Source organism: Lissotriton helveticus, chromosome 5_1, assembly GCF_964261635.1.
Source record: "Lissotriton helveticus chromosome 5_1, aLisHel1.1, whole genome shotgun sequence".
Lineage (NCBI taxonomy): Eukaryota > Metazoa > Chordata > Amphibia > Caudata > Salamandridae > Lissotriton > Lissotriton helveticus.
Window position 1 is genome coordinate 1,374,151,053 of NC_136065.1, and position 21,518 is coordinate 1,374,172,570.

The 21,518-nt window shown below is 47.1% G+C and overlaps 1 protein-coding gene across 2 annotated transcripts in view; it reads left to right on the forward strand.

Annotated features, from left to right (window-relative positions):
• FANCE (FA complementation group E) overlaps positions 1-21,518 on the forward strand; it is a 177,329-nt gene that overhangs the window by 34,966 nt on the left and 120,845 nt on the right. For both annotated transcript variants that reach the window (XM_078644313.1, XM_078644314.1), the window contains exon 3: positions 20,732-21,461. In XM_078644313.1, the coding sequence (XP_078500439.1) occupies positions 20,732-21,461 (730 nt within the window). The remainder of the gene's footprint in view (positions 1-20,731; positions 21,462-21,518) is intronic.

A 21,518-nucleotide genomic window follows, 5' to 3' on the forward strand; every position in this document is an offset into this window, starting at 1 on the left:
CCCCAAGATCTCTACCTATCCCCACAGGCCGCGGTCAGTAGTATGTAGGGGGGGGGGGATGATCCTCCACACTGCACCGGTCCCTTCAGCCCCCCGCCGTAATCGTGACCAGGTCCCCGCGTATGCCATGCAACCCGCTCCACTGGACAGTTATTTCTGGGCTGCCAGGTCTGTACAGGGGAGTAGCTCCTCCGAGTTCCCCACGTCCATGTGCTCCCCTCGCTCTTATGGGGACTACTTTCACTCCCGGCAGGCAGCTACCAAAGGCATTCCAAGTTTTGCTTCTCGCTGTCCAGCCCCCGTTAGCACATGGGGTGGGGGCCCCGAACGCCGTACGGGCCTCTCACTCCCCAACCCGCCGCCACTCCTCGCTGCGGGGATCCTCCGCTTCTTTGTCACTTTTTTTTCCCCTGGGGGATCTCGCGGACCGAGAGCCCCGCCTCTCACCGTGCCTCCTGTCGCAATCTTCTCATCAGGGCACGGCAGTGACCCAATGTCCGCAGGGGCGGAAGGAAGGGGGGGAGGCCACTCGTCCCCGCTGTACCACAGCAGTCCGCCGCCGCTCTCACTTTACTCGGGGCTCCGCAGGCAGCAGCTGATCTCCGTTCGGGTGCTGGAGTTGGTGCCGCACGTCCTGTGACGCAGCGCCGTCCCGCCGCTCACCACAGTCCGTGGCTTGTAGGCCTGGAAGCTGCGCCTGCTTCCCACCGCCTTTTCTCCGGGCTCACACCACTGAAGTAGTCTGAAGTTTCTCCCTCCTACAGCGCTGCCCCTCCGACAGCAGGGTCAAGGTCTTTTGAGGCCAAAATCAGACAAGTGTTGCAGGATATTGCCAGGATATTAACACGACGAGACGGAGCCCGGGGCTCCAGCGGCCATCTTGGTCGCGAGCAAGGTCTGCCCCCCTTAAACACATGTTTTTATTGTTATCAATGCAAGCAATTCAATTGCAGGCTCAATACAGTAACAATATTGGTGTCCATATACTGTGTATATTAATCATGGTTAAACCAAGTATAAAACCATAGAATTTCAAACCAATGTACATAGTGCATTACAATACTGAACCGTTCCCTGTTATAGGAGAACCTCCCTCCACCTTGACCCGCCCAATCCCATGCCGCTGTTATCTCACAATCTGTATTATCACACTAACGCAGTGTTCATTCAGTTCTCTCCTATAATCAAACGCTCACAGAATATGCACCGCTCAGGGATCAAGTGGCTCTTAACATGCTCGCCATCTAATTCGTCTACAGGTTGTGGGGACTGGTCCAGGATGTCCGAATCAGATTCTTTAAGAAAATCTACTAAATAATCTCAGGCTCTGCCCTGTTGATCAATACGTGCCCTCTCCTCACCTCTCGAAGTAATCCTGCACCTTCCAATCCTTCCCTTTTAACGATTCGTCTCTTCATTTGGACAGTCTAGGGCCTCGGGTGGCCTTCCAATGCATGGTTATTTCCGCTTCGCGAGAATTCATGCCAGGTCCACAAACCTAGTAGTAGTTTAAAATTTATTTGGGCGCAGGAACCCCCCAAGCAAACCGACTATAGGAGTACAGGAGATCATCCTCTGGGTAACTTGGTTAAGGCAATGTATCACCACCTCCTACCAGGGGTGAGGTAGGGCCTGCCCAAGAAATAGAAATTGATTAATTTGAATCTGGCATTTCTCGATACTGCGTAGATGCTGGCAAGGATTAAAGCCCATTTCTCATCCGTGATTGGGAGTGTAAAGTCCCCTTCCCATTTTTCATGCAGCGCTGCTAATGGTGTAATGAGCTCAGCCCTTAAAGCCTGATATAGGCACGTAACTGCCTTGGTGCGACCAGTGGTAGTGGAGGGCACCTGGCAGCATTTATGAGTCTCCCAATGATCTCGTAGGGTCGCTACCACTGCCTGGTGTAATAAGTATCAGCCCCCAGTAGTTCGAAAGTCGCTGATAGAGTACTTCTCCTCTTTGAAGACCTATCTCTGTAGAGATCCCCCATGCGGGCCTCTCCATATGGGGTCCATTCTGTGTGGCTCATCAAGGGCCCCATCCCAAGCCACCAACTCCAGCCATTGCAATGGCAGGTCTGGCGAGTATGGTGCGCGAATGCGCGTTCTTTGTAGGCAGCGCTGCCTGCAGTGCTGAATGACCAATAACTCTTCGGAGCCCTCCCGGAGATGCTGTCTGGGATTCAAGAGGGCTTCTTCCCTAGGGCTCATTGAAGCATGGATCTACTGATTTAACCACTGTATCAACGCCGCTAAGTAGTAGGCCTCCAGGTCTGGTGCCGCCAGTCCCCCCCTCTGTCACTGGGTGCTATAGTTTTGACATTGCCACTCTACATCTGCCTGTCCCTCATACCAGGAATTATCAGTGATTCAAGATCCCAAAAGATTTGACGGGAAACATCGAGATGAAGTACACTAGCAGAGAGAGTGCCATCATCTTGGCCACAGCCACTCTACCCGCCATGGACAGCAGCAAGGTTTTCCACAAATCCACCCAAGTGAGAAGAGCCCCGAAGGCAGCGCCATATTTACCGTTTAGGAGGTCTCTGGGATTACGGTAAATCTTGACACCCAGATATTTCAGGCATGTCCCTTCCCATGTAAGTTCACACAGATCCTGGAGCTGAGGCTAGTTGCTACAGAGCGGAAACAGATGGGATTTCTGCCAGTTAATGCACATGCCAAACACCCTCCCGAAGTGCTCCAGTAGAACTATCGCTCCCGGAAAATCCGCGCCCACATCCCTTAGGAATAGGAGCTTATTGTTTGCATATAAGGCAGTACATACCCTGTAGTTTCAGTCCTCAAGAGGACGCTTTAGAGCGTGCACTCAATAATCAGGGTTTCTAAAGTGTTGCTACTGACCCGTCTGCGCTAAGGTGTTCAGTCGAAGAGCAAGCTCTTGTGGTCCTTCCTGAATTGGGTCAGCGACAGGGATTGTCTGAGGTCGGTTGGCAGGGTGTTCCAGGTCTTTTTGGCAAAGTTCAGAGTAGGATCTTCTTCCGATTCTTGTCTTGTGGATCCGGGGGGCGGCAGCCAGGCCCGTCTGGGCGGAGCGAGGTGTCTGGTGGGGACGTAGAATGAGAGGCGGTGTCTAATGGCTCAACTGCAATAGCAAACAGCAATGGAAAAGGAGGGCACCACTGTTTAGTTCTCCACCCCACTACATATGAGTCTGAAATCAATTTACTGGTATACGTATTTGTGCCGTAGGTCCTGAGTAGAGAAGCCTGGTCCTCTGCAAACCCAGGTCCAATGTCCATCTTAGTTATCACCTGATAAAGGAAAGCCCACAGAAAACCTTCGAAGGCTTTCTCGATCTCGCCACAACCGCCACCCTGTGCTTATCTAAGAAGTCGGCACTCAGAAGAGAGAGTAGTCTACGAGTGTTACGCCCCAGTATAACCTCCACTTGGTTAACATGGATGGGCATGTGGGGTAAAAGGCAACTGACTAATATCCGACTATGTATTTTATAGTCCACATTAAGCATGGACGGGCGGTATGCCCTAACAACAAGTAGGGGGTGGCCTGGTTTCAAAAGCGGGATCACCAGGGCTTCACAAGTGGATTCCGGTAAATGGCCTACATCTAGGGCAACAGCATAGACGGCAACAAGTTTCAGCTCCAGTTCCTCCACATATGTTGCTTAAAACTCGATCAGCAGGCAATCTGCTCCGGGGGCTTTGCCTCGGGTCATGGGCAAGAACTTAGCAAGTATCTGAGGGGGTAGAACAGGTAGGGGGTATACAAGGACGTATAGTACTCAGCGAACCTACCATTAATACGGGCCTGGCTATAGAGGCGCTCACCAGCGTCCGATTCCACCTCCAGTATTAAAGAGACCCTGGACGTTGGGTTGGTAAGCACAATAGCAGTGTTCCTGCTTTATCTCACTCAGTATCGGCACCGACCATGCATTCTCAGTAATCGAACCAGTGGAGCTTCTCAAGTCTGATCGGCAGTAGCTACTTGTTGTCTAATAATTGGCGTTCCAACCATGGCTTCTCATATCTAGCCACCTCTAGATCAAGTAGTACCTGCTGCTGGGTCTCTAGTTCCCCAGCTAGTGTTAGCCGCACTCCCACCATTTTAGCACCCCCAATGATTGCCTTAAACACGTCCCACTCAATCGGGGGAGGAGCAGTAGTGGCAGCATTATCTAAAAAGTAGTTCCGTATGGCTTTACCAATAGCGTGTAGGAACACTGGGTCTTCCAAGACCTCAACACGTAGTCACCAGTCAGGAATGCGGGGACGCTCTCTGTGCCAATCCAGGGAGAGTAACACTGGGTTGTGATCCAAGACCATTCGACAGAGATACTCTACATTGCATACGACCCCATGGACCCAAGGAGAACACAGAAAAGTATCAAGTTGGACGTGGAGCTCATGGATAACGGAGTAGAAGGAGCAATTCCTTACCCCAGGGAGTAGTCACCGTCAACAGTCCACCAACCCCCACCACTGCTGCCAATCCTGAAATATACGGGCTAAACGAAGAACCGTTGAATCGTCCAGCTGCGAAAGAGACCGATCAAGGATAGGGTCAGCAACACTGTTAAAATCTCCCCCCATCAGTATGACTTGAGCCATATACAGGGTCAGAATTCTGGACAATTCAGTAAAGAACCCTCCTTGATCTGTGTTAGTAGCGTAGATCCAGGCTATGGCCAAATCACTCCCTCCTAGTCGACCTGTGACTACTACATACCCAGCAGAACTCATCTGGCAGAGACCAAACACGTTGTGTCATATATCTGACCCCGCCATCTTTTGCGTAGTGCCTCCCTCTCAGTTGCAGTGTGATGGGTCTCTGGCAGGAGGCCAATATGTACTCCTCTTTTTTTGAGGTAGGCATGTATCTTATATCGTTTTGCCATGTTGTTTAGACCCCAAACGTTCCTGCTAACAAAAATTATAAGTCATGAAGGATGCCATACTGAAGAACTGCAGTCGCCCTCTGGGTCCCTGAGCAGTGGGCCTAATCCCTCGTTCACTGAAGGAGCCCAGAACCAGGATCCAGGGAGGCCAGGCAGAGGCAACCCAACTTTAGAAAAACCCTAAAACTACAACAGGTCCAGCCCCAGGACAAGAAGAAAGCAACTCCCTATCCAAACCAGTGAAAGAACCATCCGAAAGCGGTAGACAAGATATCGGAGCCCACATTAAACCCAATAGTAGGGCAATGACAGAGTCAGCACTGTTCACATACTCGGGTGTGTCTCAGATGAAACATGTTGTCTAATATTGGGACATTGGAATACTGGAAATAATTTCCAGAAGCATCCAGTTAGTTTTAACTATACCTTGGGCACCCAAAGTAAAAGAAAACCAGGTTGCTCTTAGGTATTTTTATCTTTAGATCATACCCCAAAAATAAATATTCAAAGTTTCCCTCCACCAAGGATGAGCTCATTCTGGTTTATAGGGACTATGATAAGATTTATTGATGAAGCATGCCACCAATAGAGTGGGTGAGGGTCTTTGAAAAATAAAACTGAATTACATGAGGGTTTATTGTGCTGACTGTAGTTTTCCGGGTTTCAGGATTGCTGCTGTGGGTTGTATTGGGCATAAACTTCACCAAATGAGAATCATGAGTCAGATTTAGTAGTGAAGTACTATTAAATGAACATCGATAACATCAGATTTTAAAAACTGTTCCTTTTATACTGGGCCATATATAATTTTCTTAGTACTTGAGAGGATGAATAACATCAAAGTATGTTCCATTTAGTATTATCTCCCTGTTATTACTAATGGTTGGAAACTCCAAAGGCCATCTTATATCTTGTCAGTCATCCCTCATCTTGAAAATCCGAAAAAACATTATATCTCTAACTATACATTAGGAGTTGTTTCCAAGAGATAGCTCCTGATGGTGTCTCAAATGTCTTTCAGGTAAGACATGGGTGGAAGAGTAAATGCTTAATAGTGTCTACTTTAGTATTACAGCAAACACAATAAGATGATGGACGGAGTGCTAACATTTTCCAACCACTCACCCCCCAGTCAAGAGATCTGGGTTGAATCCATCATTCTTTTTCTCTCTATGCCACCCCAGTTTGATCCCAGCCATATGCAAATCAGTTTTGACCATGATCCTCATGGGAACAGTTCAGCCCAAACTGCCAGTCTAGGGCCACCCCGGACCAGAAACCAGCATCCTGGGGCCTGTTTCGGGGTATCACCCCTCATCAGCCAGGCTAGCTTGAATCCAGTGGCACAGCGAGCAAGGGACACACGCTTTGGAGTATAAGCTTGCTAGTGCTGTAAATCTTCTTACTCTTTTCTTGATCTCTTTTACATATCCAAGCAGAGCCATAATCCGGGAGGAAATCTATTTTTCATTAGTCATTTTGGTGATAGTTGAAATGATTGATTCCATAAGTTCAGTATCTGCGGACATCTCCCAGCAAAGTGAAAATATTCCACCTTAGGCCAACCATACCTTTTGAACCGTGTGTCCACATTTAGTCCCATTACTCAAAGGCCTGCAAGTATATACACCATAGGTATAAATTCTTAGTGCACTAGTCTATGCCTACTGTTGAGTGAAATTCTCTCGGTCTAAAATCATAGTACGTCAGGCAGCTCCTGTCCCAAGCCACAGTTCCCCCTCCCCCCCATCTCCTCCTAATGTGGGTCTCAGGGATATTTTGCGCTTCAAGCGCTGCTTTGTAAAGTCTAGTGCTGACGTCTCTAGAAGAAGAATGGGTTTCAGTTGAGTCAGCACTAACAGAGGGGTTGGGTCAGCCAGGGAAATAAGGGAAGGATTCTCTCATGGAGTGCTTAAGTCTGAGGTATAAAAAAATACTCAAGGGGGAGGAACTCCACCTCTCCTTGAAATCCTCTAGTAACTTGAATTCCTCTTCACTCAGTCTAAAAATCTTTAATCTGGCTAACTGCTGGTGCACTTTTCATTTTAATGAGAGCCCTAATGACAGGTTTTCACGTTTTGGCATATCGGGTGAATACTACTGAGTTTTTTTCCTGGAGCGGAAAAAGTCTGATTCCATATGGAGAATTTCTTGCTGCCATGTTGAGGTTCAAGAATTTATTGTTTAAAGAGATCCAATGCATGTATGCCATGCCATAAAAAGGGAGACAGAAAAGCCCAGAGAGGAGCCATCCCCTGTAGACCAACTCCCGGGAACTCCAAGCAGTATGTTGATAGCTGCTAACCCTCTCAGACGCTATGCCTCATGGGGAGTGGGATGGCCATCACAACCTTCGGTATGCTCAAGGAGGAACGAAGAGGAGAAGATAATCAAGGTGACTCCATTAGAAGACTGTGTCTTATTTTCCTTCCCCATGTTTTACGCCCAGGCTTCAAAAACCTGCTGTGTCGCAGAACTGCATAGCTCTACTCAGTACAGCTGGCGGCAGGTCGATTCCCACTGCCTGGCTGAAATTCTCACTTCCTTGTAATCCAAAAAAACTGTTTTTGACATGGTGCCTGAGATCCTGCTGTAAAGACCTAGTATTTAAACAAAAATGCTTACCAGGCAAATCAATGACCAAGTTCACGATGTTGACATTGCTGAGACCTTTAATAGATGTCTCTGACAATGAGGATAAAAGTTACTGGGATATATGGCCTCATACCATGACTGGGTCCTCTGTCATTAATCCATATAAGGTTACTCCATTAGTGCCTTTCCAGCCAGTGGCCCCTAATTCTGAAGGTCACATAGTTACTGCAAAATGTACTCGTATGCACATGTGGCAAAATACAGATTTTGATCATTAATAATTGCTGTGATCTTTGGTTTGATACACATTGGCCCTCTGAGAATGGCTCATTACCAACTTCTTTCACAGAAGTTTAAAAGTGAAGATTGACTGCCAGTTGAGTCAAGCGGCGTCAGATGTAGTCAGTAGTGCCTTCTTGCACTCTACCTCAGAATACTACTGAAGATTCTTCCTATGTTGTTAGCAGAGTGCAAATATATTGCGGTTAGTGCCCTTATAGGGTCCCTCTTAGATTATGCGATTCCCTTTTTGGGCGGAGTTACTGCATTGTTTACAAATTAAGCATCAAGTCATCCGAAATAATGCGCCCCGTTTTCTTACGGGACTCTCTTTTGCTCACTCCAGTTCACTGCTTCTGAAACTTCACTGGCTCATAATAAAGCAAAGAGTTCAGTTTAAACTTTTCTGCATAATCCACAAGACCTTGCTTAGTGAAACACCAGCATTCACTAACAGGTACCTATTGAAATAAATTCCGCATAAAACAAAAATGAGGAGGCAAAAATGTCTCCCTTTCCTATTTCTAGATTATGAAATTCTTTGCCGTCTTCATTAGGTCTAGAAAAACCCCACTCCTAACTTTCGCCATCATCTCAAAACATTGCTCTTTCGTCAGATTTATCCTTCCTAACACACTGTAGGGCAGATGTACACTGTGAGAGGCTGGCCTGGTATATGATGTCCACTAATGTAAGTGGGCACCGTGCACCAGTCCAGACAACCCTTATGGTGATTTCAGAGGTCTTAGACAACCTTAGAAAGTTCTCTAGGTGGTAGCTGTGGAGAGCAGCCTTCGGGCTTAGTCCGGAGGAGTGTAAAGCAGCTTGTTGTACCAGAATGCAATTTTATAGTATAGATTAAATCAAATGAACCACACCAAGTATTTATAAAAATATGTATTTATTATAGAATACTCTCTAGTATGTTCCAATATCTCCAACACGGAGATAAACACAATGCACACAATACGTTAGCAAAGAAACACAGTAAATAGCACGAAATACACAGTGGCCCTAGGGGGGACCAACCCATATACTAAAAAAGTGGTATAAGAGCCACGACTCAAGTCAAGACAGTGTTGAGAGGACGTAGAAGTGCTTGGACCCCAAGGAACCACTGAGGTGAGTAGATAGGGAGCCCACGGAGAGTGTGTGCTGTGTGGAAACAGATCCACGTGCTCCGTACAACTCTATGTGCAAGTCGCGGTTGGATTTTTAAAGGTTAAGGACCCTTCCCAGTGGACCCTGAAGAAACCCAGAGGAAGAGAGAAGGTTGGAGAGCTATCCCACGCGTGGATACCCTAGAATCCACGTTACCAACACCAGGGAAGCCAGGTGCATACGTGTGAAGTGGTGTCGGAAACCGCAGTCGAACCCAGTGGAGGACTTCAGGAAAGTGCAGCTGCTGGAAGAGGAGAAAGTGTCAGTGGGAATCTAAATGTGTATTTTCGAAGATGAGTGCCTGAAAGCAGAGGAGACAGAGTCTAAATCACTCAGGAGTGACCAGGCGACTTGGAAGACGAATGCCCTCTAATGTTGGGTGCTTCAGGAAGGGTCTCTGTCCGGCAGGAGCACAAACAAGCTTTGGCAAAAACCAGCCACGCAGGACTCGAAGAAGGAGCAATATTGGGACCAACAGGGTCCAAGGGACTCAGCCCAAAAGAAACAAGTGTGACCCTCAAGTGGACCCACAGGCCAAAAGCACTGGAGTCGCAACAGGACCTCAAGCAGCTCATCAAAAGATGCAGGACACAGTGTACACTATGCAGTGTGGCTGAAAATTCTGGTCACAGGAGATGCTCGAGGTTGGGGCTACTTGGAGCCCGAAGATCTTTTTGCAAATAAGCCAACAAGCCTTTGCAACTGAAAGTTGGACACAGTACCCAGGGGTTCGGTTATTGCACTCCCCACGAGGGATGTTGGCCTCAAACTTGGTGAGAGGATAGAACAGGCCACGGGAGCTTGGGAAAACCACCACCTGTGTTGCAGAGCCCACGGAGTCCGGTGGAGCTCAGGATCTGCAGATCGGTCGACTTAGTTGCAGTGCCGTCAATAGCAGGGGAGTGACTCCTTCACTCCAAGGGAGATTACTTCGGTTGTCTTTGATGCTTCACAGGCCTTGGAGGTTCCTGTATGATGCACAGGCACAGACGATGCAGAAGCCTGGAAGGGAGACTAAGTCAGGCCCAAACGAAGTACAGAGTGCCCAGACGGTAGAAGGCAGTAGTCTGAACCTTATCACACGACGAACCTAGGCACCTACACCCAGGTAAGCCCTTAAGTACCCTAGGGAAAGGGTTGGGAAGATTCAGGGACCCTCCCAGAGGAGGGTCTGGACAGGGGGGAGGTTACACTCATGTCCTTTGTCCAGTTTCGCGCCAGAGCTGGAGCCAACGGCTCCCAGGAGTGGTTTGAACTGGACTATGCAGAGGGACACCAAATGTGCCCGTCATGCAGACTTTCTGGCACTGGCAAGTGCACCCACCCAGCCTAAATACACTAAATCCTGTCTGGGAGGTGGTCACACCTCCCTGTGACAGGATGCCTATTGTTCTACCTTGCTCTGCTCTAGCTTGGCTCAGCAGCAGAAGGGTAGAAATGTGTCTTTGGTCAGCAGCAACCATTTTGTGCTGTCCCGGACTAGAAGGCTGGTACTGGGAACGCTGATAGCCTAACAGAGGGCTCTTCCAGTGCTTGGAATCATACCTCCCACACACCGTATGATTCCAACATGTTTGATACCAAACATGCTAGGATTCGTTGCAGTTGTTTTCGAGATGGTCATCGCGTAATTACACGGTGCCCTCTATATACTATATGGCTGCTTCACTGACACCCCGGAAGAATGGACTCCGTAGGCTGCAGGGGTGTCCTGCTCATGCAGGGGCATCCTCTCACTTAGAACCAAGCACCCTGCCTTCAGGATTACAAAGGTCTGCTATAGGGGTGACTTATAGGTTTTAAGTACAGTGACCCTTAGGTATAGTAAACCTATATCTTTAGTAAGTGGTGCATGAACCAATTTGCACAGGCTGCAATGGCAGGCCTGTAGTTCCATTTTGAATGGTCTCTCATGGGTGGCATAATACATGCTTCAGGCCATGGGAGATCTCTGGGGTACCTAGGGCCTGGGTACATGGGTACCTTATACTAGGGACTTATAAGGGTACCCCTGTATCCAATCTGGGGTGTGCCTAAGTAATGAACTGACCAATTTAGGGAGAAAGCAGATAGACTGGGGTCCTAATCCCAGTCAGACTAGTCAAAAACAGCATCACATCAAGCAAAAAACTGGAGGTAACCATAAAAAAAGATCCTACTTTCCTACATACACTGATCGGTCGGTTGCCAAAATAAGGGTTCCGTGTGGTTTGTATTTAAAACAACCTTTTTAAAATCCATGAGGCAGATAGGAAATCGTCACACACTCTGATTGGAGGCTATCACAGGTTTTGTGACCTGGTAGCAGACCACCACGTCTGTGATAATCTTTCAGTCTGATTCATCAGAGCCAAGTCGGGGACCGGGATCCCAAGTTACTGAATTTGGCCGCCGCATGGCTTCTGAATTCATAGAATCGGAGTACTTAAACCTCCCATAAAGATGCAGGAGCATTAGTAAAGAGACCAGACGGCCAATTTACAAATAACTATTCTGCAGCAAAGTCTGAGTGTTTTGGTGTCTTTAACGTATTACATTTCTTTTTGGCTCTACAAAAAATTCTACATTAATATCAGTGGCCTCAAAACCAGATTATTTCACTTGCTCTGAGTGGTTCAGCCCTTTTTGACTATCATGCAGAATACTGCCACCCACAGAGGAAAGGGGTTGACTTGCATCTCACTTGAAGTTTGTTGATAAGGTCTCTCTGCCACTTGTAAACCATAGCATGGAAGTGCTCACCTAAGTTATCTGTTGAAAGGGCGTTACATACACTGGATCTGAGACCAGTACTGTGCAAGGCAGCACATAATTTCTAATGCATGCTAAGACATCCGTCCATCCATTGGTTTTCTGTAAGACTCTCCCCATGAATTGCCCTATTTGGCTGGATTATATGAATGAGGAATGTGCTCCTTTCACCCAGAGTCTTACACACCCACACCCTCCCCAGCACCATGAGTACTTCTAATAACCTGTCCCTGCTCTGTCAAAGTCTTACATTTCAGTCATCTGTTACTGGACGTTCCTGACATCTGTGGAGCCACCCTAATGAGCGCAGATGGTTTGGTACACTTCCCCAAGAAGCGTTTGGAATGCCTCGTGGGTGACAACTGTGTCTTAGCTGTGGGATGAAAAGTTGTAAGAGAAATACGTTTGTAAGATCTCTGAATATAAAGTACGTTTACTAGTACACTTCTGTCCAGTGAGTCCTCCGTCATCGCTGATTAGACTCTGGTACCCATTGGTGATTGAATTTCCTCCTTGGTTACCAATATTTCCTATTTCAAATACCTGGGGATTCAGGTCTATAGGCGACAAGAGGACCAGATAGCGGGAAATATTAACAAAGCCATCTCAAGTCTCCGTGCCTCGGTGGGGTTTTGGACGACACTGCCACTTTCTATCATGGGAAGAATCGCGATCTCTCAAATGGTCATGCTCCCCCGCCTTCTATACTTCTTTGTTAATCTACCGGTAATTCTGCCACAGTCTATCTTTGACACCCTCAATTCGCTCCTGACCACTCTGATCTGGGGGGCGGGGAGACGACGGATTGGCCTTCGTAAGCTACAGTTGGGCACCAGAGAGGGTGGGCTGGGGGCCCCTGACTTTAGAGGTTACTACTATGCTAGCCAACTTCAATGGCTATCTTATTGGATGGCGGGACGGAACCTGCACGAAATAGACTATACGACCGACAGATTGAGACGGGGAGAGTTGCATGCCCTGCTACTCCAGAAGAGCCGCATTCCTACGGAGTGTCACCCATTCCTGCGCACAGCTCTGAGATGTTGGCGGAAAGCCCTAGCATATACGTCCTCGGCTGAGGCGTATGCGGCTAACATTCCCCTGCTGGGTGTTCCGACGCCACAAGGCAGGCTTACGGACAGGGCGCTTCGGTCATGGCACGAGGTGGGCGTGGAAAGAGTTGGGGACTTTTTTGGAGATGATCACCTTCTTACTCATGAGGCCTTTGTACAGGCCACTGGTGTCCCCCCCAGACTGTACCTACTACATGCCGCTGTCACGTACTACATACAACACAGGTGGGCACCACAACGCCTACAACCCCCACAACACGAACTAGTACATTTGCTATACTATCTGGGACCGGGAGGACACCTAGTGAGATGGTTGTACACAGGGGTTAGGGCGTATGCTGCAGTCTCACTCACCGCGCTTATGCGAACATGGGCGCACCACACGGGTCAGGAGCTGACGGAAAAAGACTGGGCCACGATACTAGAACATCCCAGGCGGGTATCTCGTAATGTCCTGTTCAGATTTATTCAAGCGATGATTTTACACAGGCCATACCCGACCCCTATGAGGCTCCATAAGATTTTCCCGGGCTCTCCCCATAAGTGTCCACGCTGTGGAGAGGACCTGGCTGGGTTCTTACATATGTTATGGTTGTGCCCACGACTCCGGGAGTATTGGTTGGGGGTATGCCGGATGCTGCGGATGGTCTCGAACCTGCCGGTGCTGGAAGAGGCGCTGTACTGTCTGTTGGGGTTGCGCAGAAGTCCTAAGGCGCTAAAGGCCCAATTGAAACTACTGGACCTAGCACTGCTGTTAGCACTCAGGACGATCACAATGAGATGGAAGTCCCCTAGACCCCCAGGGATACTCCTGTGGCAGGCAGAAGTACTTAAATGGGGAAGGGCGGAGGGGACAACACTTCGGAGGAGGAATCACGAGGCCTCCGGAAATTTCCAATTTCCCAAGAATGGGAGGATATGCTCATTACACTGGAGAGCGAGGACCTCAGCCTGAGTGCAGGGAACGGGCCGGAGACCTAGACAGGAAAAGCCACACGGAATATGAGTGAGGGAGTGCCCCAGTCAGCCTTATTCTTAGTATTATTACCTGTAATGCCCCATGAGGCAACTTACATTACCGCCTACAACAGCCAGATACGCCCGAGCACACTTTTGATGGGAAAATTGATCTACCGCCGGGAGATGGGAAGTTCATGCACACAAAAGGGTGGGGGAGGTGGGAGGGTGAAGGGATGTTGAGACACTACCTTTGTATCAAAGTATGATGCTGAAATGAAACGGAATTGTGTATTACTAAGGTTGAAGGTCTCCTGTCTAGTATCACTGTTCAGAAACGATACGTTGGGGACATGCACGGGGAGAAAATACAAAACACCAGCTGATATGTTGACACTGTGTAATGTAATGCGGAAATACGTGATATTGCAGCTGTGAATAAAGTTTTTTTAAAACAAAAAAAACAATATTTCCTCTTTCCTCTCGGTTAATAATCTTGATTCAACATTTTTGTAACTGTGCTACCCACTGGACATCTGATACCGTTGTGGAGCACCAGGGGGAGGCATCACTTAAGCCTCCTTTGCTAGAATGGGGAGGTGACCCATCTTGACAACATGCCATCCTGACTCCAAATCATAATTACGAAATGTGTCAGAGGTCTCCAATATATAAAAAAGAAATATACTCTATCTAAAGTGATTGTGTCCTATATTAGTTGGATTATGAGGTCTCTGACAAGTTGATATTAATTTGTTTCATGCATACCTTATCCTTTTCATATATTTTCATATGTAGGTCTCACAGGGTTCCAAACTGTCTCTTGTCATCTTCAACCTCTACATTGAGTGTCTTGGAGTTTTACTCACAGATTACATCCAGTATACCGACGTTACACAACCCCAAGTCTCCTCCGCTCCGGACATCCAGTGCCTCAAACTCTGTCTGCATCTCATCAAGCCCTGGATGTCCGGTGCCTTCCTGAAGGTCTGCTCCACTAAGATAGAATTCCTGTTATTTGCCAGGAGCAACAACTAATAAATAGTACAAACCTGGCTTAATGACATTGATGTTTTTGAATCCCATCTTTCACTGAATGCCAAGCCACGTGGATTAACCCTGGAAACCAACCTTCCCTTGAAGGAACCCACTGACAAAACACAAAGACTGCCTTGTACCAGCTTGCTTATCTAAATAAAGTGAAACTTTTTTCCAAAATAATATCAGGACTGCTGTTCACACCTTCATGCTCTTGCACTAGGATGGTGGTTACGCCCTGCTCTATAGCCTCCCTGATTCCACATTGTTCCTCCCCCTTTAAGGGCATTCTGCATGGCACCGCACATCTCATACTGGTCATGAATTAATATGATGCCTTCTGCCCCATCCTGGTGGGACTAGATTGTCTCCTCTTGCCAGCCTGCACCATCTTCAAAACCAGCATCTACAAACCCATCATGACCAGCACCCACTTATCTTGTTGACTAGCTTACCATCTTTGATGGCTTTCTGCACAACTGCAGCAGGACACCATCCGGCTGGACACAAGTGTAAAAATTAAAAAATCAAGGCAGTATGTATTTTCCATCAATACACCCAACGTCGTCACAACACTGCTCCTGTTGAGGAAAGAGATGAATACCACCTGCTTAAAAGAACACATCACAGTGTACTAATACCGGTCCGTCTCGAAATATGCATCCTGGACTGGAAGTTCTACCTGCGCCTCCGCATTATTGCACTGGTGAGGAAAAGACAAACTATTGATGGTAAATACTGAGAAGTGTCAGTTTCCACTGATCAGGGTCTCGTATGTGATACATCGAGGCAATTTGGAGCATATTCAGCATCGTTGCGGGTCCTCTGGTAAAACCTTGATGCCCCTGTAGTCTGAACTGAGCTCCGCCCGTGAGCAGCGTTTTGAAGCTGTAAGAAGAGCCAGTTGCCACGCTCCTGCCTTTACAAGCCTCATGTGGGAGAATTCTTTCATCCGTCAAGGAGATCCCTCAAAAGTGGGGCTCCCCTCAAAAAAGCGCAAGGAGACCTGGTGCTTTCTGTCCCTGTCCTGTAACCATCTCCCCAGAGAACTAAAATGACCATTTGGAATGAGTTGCAATGTTTCGGGTCTCCACGAGACTGCAGCTGTACGTGGATCACACAGCATTCATGAGCCAGGCAGGCCACAGTCCTTGGACCAGTGTAAATTTATGTAGGGTACGTAAGTGAGAAAGTCGAGGTTTACAGTGTGCTGCAACTTGAGGTTACCGGTTTCTTTAGAGCTCACAAGTTGGGGCGAGAATGGCAGCCCAGTTCCCTATCACAATTTAGATTCAGGGTCTTGAAAAGAGACCAGATAAGGTGACCTTAGGTCGGACCACTGCTCAGTCGCCTTCACTGTGTGCGACCTCTGATGAGACACTCTGCAACGAACAATTTGGATAAAGTGTGCAGCATCAGTCAGCCTCCTGGTACCCACACAGCCTTATCTGTCTGCGTTCTGTCCTCTTTTAGGTGTGTGGTCTTTACGTATACTTCATGAATGCCTGACCTGAAACTGGGAGTGAGAGCCGGCAGTTCCTGTCCCTCCCACTTCTCCCATAGTAGCTGAAGAAAGGTTTTTCGGGTTTATTTTTTAGTGCATCAATAATAACTTGCAATATTAATTTCCACACGATTCTACATTTGTAAACTGAATTCAAATAATTGCATTCGAAAAATGTCTTATGATGTATAGAAATGAAGTGATTAATGTGGTTTAGTTAGTTTCGTCTTTGTCACTCACGCCTGCTCCCCCCCACCCCCCACTTAAATTTCCCCCATCCCTCTCAGTATACACCATCTCCCCACAGGCTCAGCAGAGCATAGCTAAACTGATGTCATTACAGTAGTTGTCCTGCTTGTGTTGAAATTTTCCATGGTGCGGATGTACTACCAAAACATGTTGCTATGCTTTCCGTTATTTCACTAGTCGTATTCATCTGAAGAAAGTTTTATTGTTAAATGTTTCACATTTGTCCCAACATCGCCTGATGACATTAACATAGAGGGTGTTGAATAATTGTTAGAGAAAATGGGATGATGCTTATGTGTTAAGGTAATGACGTTTATTTTTCTTGCGTTCCGATTTGCTAAAGAAATTATACGTTTACTCCCAAAACCATGAAACTGTAGGATTGCTAATAGTCTGTGCAAGAGTTGTGTATAAAAACACCTTGATCTGGGGGTGAGCGACATGTAGAGAAGACTTTCCTGTTCTAGGGATGCTGCCCGTCTATCTACTGATTTTGCTGCTCATTAGGGCCTTTGAATACTTTCTGATGTTACCTACTCTGTATAACTGATTCAGAAAGCCTTTGTGGCATGTAAACTGTTATCGCCTATTTTTTTTTTATCTTGCTAAAAAAAATGATTTTTATTGATATAGATCTCAGTTATAGAGTGGGGTCCATTCAATCTGTTAAATCCCATAACTTTTTCAATTGTTTTACTTTGCTAGTTTGATATTCGGAAAAGTGTCTTAACACAGGGACACATTGCTCATGAAATTGACGTTTTACACCATCTCTGATCCAGTAAACTGTGGGAAAGCTAAATGTGGTACATTTTGGCGTGTCTAAATGTTGGGGTGCAGTTTTGTTCCCACATAGTCTTAGATAAAGTTGGAGGGGGGTTCATCCACAGCTGAGTGACTGTGGAGAAAGGTGCTGCTGTCCTGTGTGCACACTCGTTATTTGTCAGTGTAGCACTGAAAGGTTTTAGGTTGGCAACATCATTTTTGCCTGTGCTCTGGACCTGCTGTTTAGTGAATTTGTTGTGAGTCAGTAGGCCAGCAGTAGGGAATTGTCCATGTCGAGGTTGTGCATAAAAGTCCCTGTTGCACACAAGTGGTAACTTCCTATTCAATGTCTTGGCTTCTGTGAGCACGTTGGGCTACTTTCACTTTGATGGATCTGTCCTGACGACACCATCTCCGGAATCCAGTCTTGTCTAGTTTCGAAACCTGGCCACATTTCTGCCAATGTGACCGACCTTTTCTTAAGGGATACTGTGATTAGAAAAGGAGGAGGTTTCAAAACAGTCGCAAGCCTCATGCCTGTCCAAGCCCTTGGCTCATAGATACTGGAGATTTTAGCCATAAGTGACTCCCATCCAGAAGCGGTCCCTGAGGAGGAGGTGATGGTGTACTTGAAGAGTATAGTTAGGCCAGGAGTACAGGACTTAGGTATTGTATTCCTAGAGGGAACTGTGTTTGTGTATACCTGTGCCTATGTCTGGACTAATTTGGTTTTATAATCTTAGAGAGCAACACAGTTGCTTGTGCTGATTCCCTGCATCGAACCATTCATTTCCAGTGCTATTACCTCAGTAATACAGAGGTATTCACCTCTTTTGACAGATACGTATTTCAGGGGAGTGGTAGAGCTAGGGACACAGAGCTATTCACCTGTTGTGCTGGTTGACTCTGAGAAAAGGTGCAGGTACATAGCCGTTCAGTATGAGCATTATTATTATTAATATTATTACTTATGCATGTCTTGTTCTGTTTACCCGAGCAAAGCTTTTCTGTGTGGTTCCTAGAGTGTATGTTTGTAGCTTGGCCTAAGTGGGAAGCATTGGATGCTGTGGTGAGCAGCAGATGGCTGCTTCCACCCGGTCCTTGCAGACTTGGAGTCAAAGCTAGGCATATCTATTATGGAAAGGATTTTCAGACAGATATGTTAGTGCCTTATTATTGCATACATCTGCCGGATAGTCCTTATTATTATGGTATTCTGGTATAGACTCTTACCGTACACCAAGGTGGTGGTGATTTACAAGCAAATTGCCACTTTAATTAAAGCTTCTCTTATGACAAGTCACTGTTTTGCCTGTGGTAGCAAGATAAACTTCTTACAACGGGTGAGGGGTTAGGGTACAGCCATGTCAATCAGGATTAAGTACTGGTTATGTAGTGCCATGGCTGAGGTTGATGAAACTTGGGGTTTAAAATGATCCTTGCGGCCTGCAATGTTCACCTAGGAACAGGATTGGCTCAAAATCTGAGAGCCCTGCTTCCCAATTAAATAGCAGATTTACCAGAAAACTGGTATGTCCACCCAGGCGTGGCTTTATTGCTACCCAAAAAAATTATCTGGTAAAAGCCACAGAAGTATTCAAACACAATGGAACACAGGAACCACATAGGTGCAACCAAAATACGAAGCAGCGTTCTGGTCAAACCATTGTTACTTAAGACTATGCACTAATTACGATGCTAGTCGGGCGAATGTCTGACTGGCATCGTTGTGGTAACGGGACTGGCCCACAGGTAGTAGGCAGTCTCGACAGCCAAATTAGGATCCGACCCCGTGGAGGGGGTTGAAAACAGACCTCTTTGCTTTGAGGCTTGTGCTGTGGCCCGGAAAAGGGCCGTAGCACAAGTCCCAACTCCTAAATTAATGTTTTTAAATATCCCTGCACCTCATGGGACCTGCCAAATGGAGCATGGATGTTTGTGGGGGCACCTGTGGTGCCACCCGGGCCTCATAGTGGAGGCCGCTGAGGGACGGGGGCATTCCTAGTCTGTTTCCGACAGCCTTTCAATGGCAGCCGGACCGCCATTGGAAGGCCGTCGGAAAGGGCCATTGTACTTCCTGCAGCGGTGCCTGAGCAGGCACCCCCCCTCATTGTAGGGATTACATTCCGACCGCAGGACCAACAAGCTCCTTGAGCCTTTTGGAACCACAGCGATTGGTCCCTCACGCATGCGGTTGGACCGAACCCACTGTAATGCGGCGGTTCGACCGCAGCTTCAGATGTCGGTGGGACTGACACTGACGTGCCATTGGTGTCAGTCCCACTGACATCCTAACGAGGCCCTATGTGTCTGCCCTGTGGAGATGCAGGTGTGACCACAGAATGTGTGGCAGTAAGGTTATAAAGCAGTGTTAACAAGGGTTCTTCATATACCAAAATTAGTAGAGCCAGTGTATTATCTAATTGAAAGAAGGGGTGATCGAAGAAGAGATGTTGATTGGTGATATAATGTGATATAATGTGAATTCAGAATAGGGTATTAGGAGGGTTTTTGGCCTAGGCCACTAACAGGGTCTAGCTGTAAAGCTGGTGCAGGAAGTCATCCTTGATCTTCTGTTTACATGGATAACTGAACAGTATGTCCTGAATGGAGTGCTTAAGTGGTGGATGGAATGAAAGGAGGCTGTTGTGTGACAATCAGTAGGGAGGAAATGGTAAGCAAACTTTGTTGTGGTACAAATCATTTGCACACAAACTAGACTTTCAATTTCAATGTTGCACTCCATGAATGGACTTCAAATTAGTTTACAAATGATAAATTGCAAGCAAAACGTTAGGCACAGTGCTGATAAAATACAGTTTTGGACAACATGTTTGGCAAAATACTACCACTCCTGATGAGCCAAGAAGGATGGGCAGCTAGTAGTCAAAGACTTGTCAGGAAGAAGGGTGGGAAGGGAGGCATGCAGGATATGGTATTGTGACCCCTGGTTCCAAGGATGATTTCTACAGATAATCAACAGCTCTAGTTGGTGTTCTTAGAATGGTTGCTTTCTGAGTTTCTTTGATTTAGAAACCGGCAAAGAAAGTGACATTGTTCAATGCAAGGCCGTAGCAAAAAGGGGACTAACTGTCTCCACCCATACGTAAAGCAGGTGACACAGAGAAGGAACTGTATAATGGTTACGAAAGAATACAGATTTTCCAAAAAGGAATTACAAATCCCTTCTGAAGGATTGTCAATAGTCCCACATTTTCCAGTTTACAGTAGGTTAAAAAACTATCCGGTTTGCTAGAATAATACCACATTCCTTCAGAAAGAATGCAAACATACTTGTTAGTAGATGTAAGCAGCGAGTACCAAGCTGCACATTAAGTTAGGGGGTAGTGACTAGATGGATTAATAGATTGGTAAGGGTCATGCTGACATCAGTTAAGTTTCTTGAGGTCTAGATTGAGGGTTGAAGTGGTACTTGTTCACCTCTGTTCTTCTGCATTTTTTCCTCACTTGCTAGGAAGCCGTTGATCCTCTTGCTGCCTTTGATGTGTCAGAGGAATCTCCTTCGTTTCTTGCTTGTGGCACACCCGCCAATGCCAAAGACCTGTCTGAGCGAAGTCATTGAAGCTGTAGGGCATGATACCTCTTCGGACCCCTGGATCATGGCACTGAGAGCTTTACTGCAAAGGGACCTAGAGAGAGAGAACAGCTCTCCCCTCTTACATCCTCTTACAGAACATTGCCAGCAGCAGCTGAGAGATCTGTGCAGAGGAATTACCAGTGAAGCAGAGGGTAGTTTGAGGACTGACTACAGGCTCGGTTGGTACAGGGACTTCTGGCAGAAGCAACACTGCAGAGACACTGAGAAAGCAATGGGCCGCGAATTACAGAACTTGAAAAAGAGGAAAAACCCTGATGTTGCCCCTGATTCTCCACCTTGGGGCCCTGAGGAAGGGCAGCAGGCTAAGAAGAGCCGCGCCGCACAGAAGGATCAAGACATTGACCTATTTGAGGGACTCTCAGCTGAACATGCCACAGACTTTAATGTAGCTGCAAAAGAGGGCTCCGGGGACGCTGGGATACCTGCATCCCACAATCACACCAGAGCCACAGAAGGACATGCATCACAGTCCCAGCCGTCTCAGACAAGGGCCATGGGAAGACCACTGCCTCAGAGCCAGACTGCGAATCCTGGACAACTAGCACTCGAACCAGGCCAATGCGGGGAACTTCCAGAGTCCATAAAGGTATTGAAACTGTGCCTACTCTTATTTTATTAATGGTGTTTATTTAGTGCAAACCTG